The sequence below is a fragment of the Nuphar pumila genome, chromosome 7 (assembly GCF_984573655.1).
Source record: "Nuphar pumila chromosome 7, dmNupPumi1.hap1.1, whole genome shotgun sequence".
Classification (NCBI taxonomy): domain Eukaryota; kingdom Viridiplantae; phylum Streptophyta; class Magnoliopsida; order Nymphaeales; family Nymphaeaceae; genus Nuphar; species Nuphar pumila.
This window is the reverse complement of record NC_143255.1, coordinates 17,547,384-17,552,650: the sequence shown is the minus strand read 5'-3', so window position 1 is coordinate 17,552,650 and position 5,267 is coordinate 17,547,384. Positions and strand designations below refer to the sequence as shown.

The 5,267-nt window shown below is 37.2% G+C and overlaps 1 protein-coding gene across 1 annotated transcript; it reads right to left on the bottom strand.

The window, feature by feature from the left end:
* Positions 1-317: 317 nt before the first annotated feature.
* Positions 318-4,589, bottom strand: LOC149831332 (uncharacterized). Its single transcript, XM_090013828.1, has 9 exons — positions 4,442-4,589; positions 3,471-3,616; positions 2,300-2,615; positions 2,002-2,202; positions 1,592-1,877; positions 1,118-1,205; positions 959-1,000; positions 796-844; positions 318-719 (listed from the first exon to the last, which is right to left on the bottom strand). Exons 1-9 carry the CDS (start codon positions 4,462-4,464, stop codon positions 641-643), a joined length of 1,230 nt encoding a protein of 409 aa, XP_089869954.1. The 5' UTR covers positions 4,465-4,589; the 3' UTR covers positions 318-640.
* Between the last annotated feature and the right edge of the window lie 678 nt (positions 4,590-5,267).

Below are 5,267 nucleotides of genomic sequence, written 5' to 3'. Positions count from 1 at the left end.
AAAGGGGGAAATTGCATAAAATGAGCAATCTCAAAGAAGTTGGTCTAGATAGAGAAGTTTGAGTAACAGTAGACAGGGCAAAAGAAAATGAGAATTGATGAGCATTCAATGTGCAAATAAAAATGAAGACATTGAGTTCATCTTGAGGAAAACGTGGTCATGCTGATCCCCTCAATCTTCTTAATGGTTCCAATTTAAAAAGGGGGCTATCCATCTGTCTTTCATAAGATTAACTACCCATCATATAAACCACCTTTGTTTATCTTTTGATTTCCAATCAAAATGAAAAATGAAAGATGATGGCACCAGAACCACCCTTTAGTTACCACTAAAAAATCTCAAACTGCATTATGGTTCTTGTGTGAAATTGTGAATACAAAATTGGAACCAAGCTGGTTCAGTTTGTTCCAAAGAATAGAAGGAAAAATTTCTTCCCACCAAAGCTCACCAACAATCATTACATGAGAACTGAAGCCAAAATTGGATTGTTTCAGATGTAAACTATGCATATATCCGTCCCATACAGCATTGAGTCAAAAAAACTCATTTTACTAATCTGAGACTTCTAATACCTCGATTCTGTAGAACCATGCGTCCATGACAGATGCCAAGAAAGGTCAAGGAAGAAGGGAAGATACACTCAATGAACATTGACCAACTCAACATCAAACACCAGCCAAGCATTCCCTGGTATTTTGCCTGCTCCGGTGCTTCCGTAACTGCATGACAGAGCTTCATGTTTCAAATTTGGAAGAATAAATCAAACAAAAAAAAATGAAGTGAAAATCCACATACCCCATAGATGGAGGGATGGTCAGCCTCCTCTTGTCTCCAACTCGCATTCCTAAAAACAAGACAAACCATGAGTCAAAACAAAGAAGAAACCAAGAAAAAGTATCAAACACTTCATTATCATTTAGAGCAAGGCTTCAATTAATTGCAAAGTTTGTTTTAGTACCATTTATTCCAACATCCCATCCTTTGATAACTTGACCTATACCTGTGAGTAAACAAACAAACACGAAAATTTTCAAGCCCATAGCAAAACTGAAGTTAATAAACAGTTAATTAATGTCTTCAAAGTTCCACCCATAAAATGGATCAATTAGTACATTACCTAGGCGGAATTTGAAAGGCTTCTGGCCAACACTGGAGTCAAAAATTGCCCCGGTCTTCTTCAGCTTACCAATATAGTGCACAGAAACCTGGCACATGAAACCACAGCTAAAAATCACATTTAAGATCTAACCAGCATGTGTATGGCTAAAATGAATTACTGGATATTTCATAAAAGATATGTAGACCGATAGCTATTTGAATATGGCAAAGCTGGTAAACTGAGCATAAGGTTGTCAAATAACTATTCTTCAAAACAAGTCACGCATGCCATATATAAAGATTTTATTGGGCAGACTAGTAACTATCTGGAGGAGCTGGCAAACATTGAGTTGAAATATGCTAGTTATACAGACCAATTTTGGCATAGCATATTCATATATAGAAACTAATCAAAAAACAAAACTCCTAAATCCGAACTTTCTTAGTTAACTGGCCACATTAGTCACTGATTCAGCTCTCTAATACAACTCACCTTAGTTCCTGGAGAAGCACACTTTCCATCCGGTTTACCCATAGATATCTCTTCAATAACCAAGCCATTCCCAAAGGTTCTTGCTCCTTTTATAGGTTGCTCATCTACACGACCCTCCACTGATGACATATTCTCTGACTCTTTTTTATTGCCCAAAGTTGTCAAATTTGACTGCTCTGACAGTGTACTTTTATCAGTTTCAGCAATTTTCTTCTTCTTTTTCTTCTTTTTTTTCTTAATCTCTTGAGCTTCAGTAACACTGTGATCTACACTCTGGGGAATGCTTCTGGATAAGAGACAAAATTAGTTAATTCAACTCAGAGCTTGACCTATTATTTGTCACAAATTATACATCAAAAATACGAAATAGACAAAAGAACAAATTTATTATACAATTTCTCATTACTTACTGTCCAGCATTATCATGTTCAACATTCTCACTCCCAGACTCCTTTTCCCTCTCACATTTAGCATTAGAAGCTTTTCCAGATGCATCATTTGTCAACATATCAGCCCCAGATTCAGGGATCTCCTCATTCATCCCTTTCTTTTTTTTCTTCTTCATCTTCTTACTATTTTCAAGACTGCCAGTCTCAAATTGGTCCTGCTCCCTGCTTGAAAGTTTACAAAGCTTATATTAATCTCAATAAGCAAAACTCATCCAGGAACATATAATGAACAATAAAAATAATATGTCCAAACACGCACTTATTATCGTCTCCATCTTGACCAAGAGTATCACTCTTTCTTTTTGAGCCTGCAGCATGACCCTTTTCATCTTCTACCTGCTTTCCTCCAACTTTTTCCTCTCCTGGTTGCTTATCTAGATCTGCTTTAGCTTCAACAATTTTGGAATACTTTTTCCTTCTTGTACTTATAGGAAAACCATCTTCATCTTCACTATCAGAGCCCCCCAAGGTTAAAAGTCTTCTTCCTGCAGCAGGATCAGTCTCACGTTTCAAGAGTTTAGGCCTATGGGCGTCTTTTGTAGATTTTTCATCATTGACTATCTCCTCAATTTTAACTGTATCACAAACAAAAACATGTCACAAGTATTAAATCTAATTGTATGCAAAAATTCAAATTCAGTCTGCGTGTAGATACAAGCCCCACAGGTTTGTGTTGTCTCTGTGTGCACCAATGTCCGTGCAAAATATGGACATGTTCCGATTTAAAACCTTTAATTTAGATCCGAACCTAAAACTCCATTTTTAACATGTATTAACAAGGATATCGGGATCCATCAGGGATGATTTGCATCATTTCATCCAAAAAATATTGGAACCCATCAAAATGTGGTTGGCATTAGAACCTATGTCCTTGCTTTTGGGGAGCCGAGAAAAAGAGACATTCACAGGTGTGCACATTCTCGTGTATGCAGGCACCTGCAAATATCAGCTATTTAAGTCTCTGTGCCTGTGAATACATGACTAATAACCCAGATGGATAGAATTAATCCATCTTCAGTGGCACAAATTCATACCCCATCAAGATTGGTATTCCCCCAAAAATGGCCTGAATAGGTTCAAAGATAGGTTTTCTTTCCGAAACATATGGTTATTAATTATAGAAAAACAATTAATATGTTCAAACTGAATCAGGAGAAGACCTTTTCTGACATGTAACTTAACCTGTATAAAAATAGGTAACGACCTTATATTACAAGAAAAGAAATCATGATGAACAAGTCATTTTGATCCAGTCATCCATCTTGCAACTAGCGACCAAATGGAGAATCATTACACTGGTGAAAAAAATGTAAAGTTGAAAACATTGTATCAAAATACCGAAAGCCAAAGATAGGTAACCATCTGAAGAAATTTACTACAGAATAAAAGTCATAAACTTCAAACTCAAAAAAAAAAATATGGGCAAATACCTCCACCAACACGTTTAGGTGAATCGTGATATTCCAAAACATTGTCATCATCAATAAAATCACCATCGTATTCATCTTCTGAGTCATAATAACTCGATTCCTCATCGGTTTCAGTCTCAATGTCAATATCCTCTCCATACGAATCACTGTCATACAGTTAAGGGACAAAATGAAAAGAAAGAAAAAAGATTTACAGAATACATGATTCATATTTTTGACAGTTGGTGGATACGATTCATTCTCATCACGAGAACCGATTGGACCAACATAGTATCCAGTAAGGTGTATGCTACTTGGGCCCAAGACCGAGAAAACAACATCTTCCTCCTCTTCGAACTCGAGATCTAATGGACATGACTCAATCTGATCAGGAAGCAAGGAGCACAAAAGAACAGGCGCATTATTACCGACATTGCATTGAAGGACACTCTTCTTTGGCGACGAACCATTACCCAATGTAGCCTACGCAAACAAAAGGACCAAAATTCTTACACTCATTCAAGGAAGAAATATTGCATCTTCGCAACAGCAGTGCCATAGAACAAGCTTCTGTCACAAACTGGTATAATAAAAAACAGGGAAACGAAAAAGGGAAAAATACTTTAGAAATTAAAATACCCATAAAGAAATAAAATTTCCTACAAACAACTCGCCATACGTACTCTGAATTCTTAGATTGTCATAAATTACGATACATCATAATATAAATAACAGAATAGAAAAGAAATTACAAACTAAAAATATCCACAAGAAAAAGATTTTTCAGGAGTAGCACTTTTATGTTGTCCATAATCTGTCACAAACAAAAACACCCAGAGAAAACTAAATATCCACACATCAACATAAAGAAAACATATTCCAAACAAGAATAGAAACAGAAAAGGACGCTGTTATGAAGCAGAATCTTCATAAAGGAGAAAGGATTGTTTCACCATTTGATGGTCGATACGGTAGACAGCTTTTAGCTTTACCTGAGAGATATGAAGCCTCCCATTTTGGTTTTCGGATTGAAGAGTGAAGGGGCATCCCGATTTTATCTCCACCCCTTTCGGACATCAAAACCCAAAAAACCCGTTACACCATATTCGCGATTCAACATGGACAAAAAAAAAATTGTCCAAAAGAAAAAAAATGAGAGAAAGGAACAGAAAAGTCGAGAATAGAAAATAAAACATAGTCATCTCAAAGGAAAACACATAACTAAAGAATTTCTCATACCCCAGAAAGCCATTCTCTTGGAAGAAATGGACAAACCTTTCTCTCTCGCAGAAGAGCCCTTGAGTTGAGAGGGGTTCCCCCTTAAACCCTACACACAATGGGAGAGGGTGATGAATGTGGGTCGGGTTTGTATCGGGTACCAAAACCGATCCGAACCAGAATTCTCGGGTATGGTCCTAAAAATATCGGACCCGAATAATATTCGGGTCGACACGAACTTGGCCCAATCAATATGGTGGCCGGGTTCGGGTCATGACTTTTGCTGGGTACCCTACTTGACACGAAATTTTTCCATGCATTTTTAATAAAAATAAATTTCTGAAATTGTGTGGGTCCGGGTTTGGGATTACATACAAAACCTGAATCTGGCAATGTGTCATTTGAGTGGGTTGGGTACCCAACCGGTTGACAGCCCAGGATCAATCAAATCCAAAATGACTGGACCAATCCATTTCAATTACTACTAGGGGTGTCATATGGTCAGGTTTGGTTCGGACCCAGGTAGAACCAGACGTAGACCAGATTTTTGGGTATGGTATCGGGTTCAGATTGGGGTCTAATCGGGTTTACTATAAGAGA

Coding starts and splice junctions, on each gene's coding strand:
- LOC149831332 (XM_090013828.1), bottom strand. CDS start 4,464: ATGGGAGGCTTCATATCTCTCAG. Junction 3,617..4,441: donor GGAGGCTTCATATCTCTCAG/GTAAAGCTAAAA, acceptor ACTGTATGACAG/TGATTCGTATGGAGAGGATA. Junction 2,616..3,470: donor ACCTAAACGTGTTGGTGGAG/GTATTTGCCCAT, acceptor TTTGTGATACAG/TTAAAATTGAGGAGATAGTC.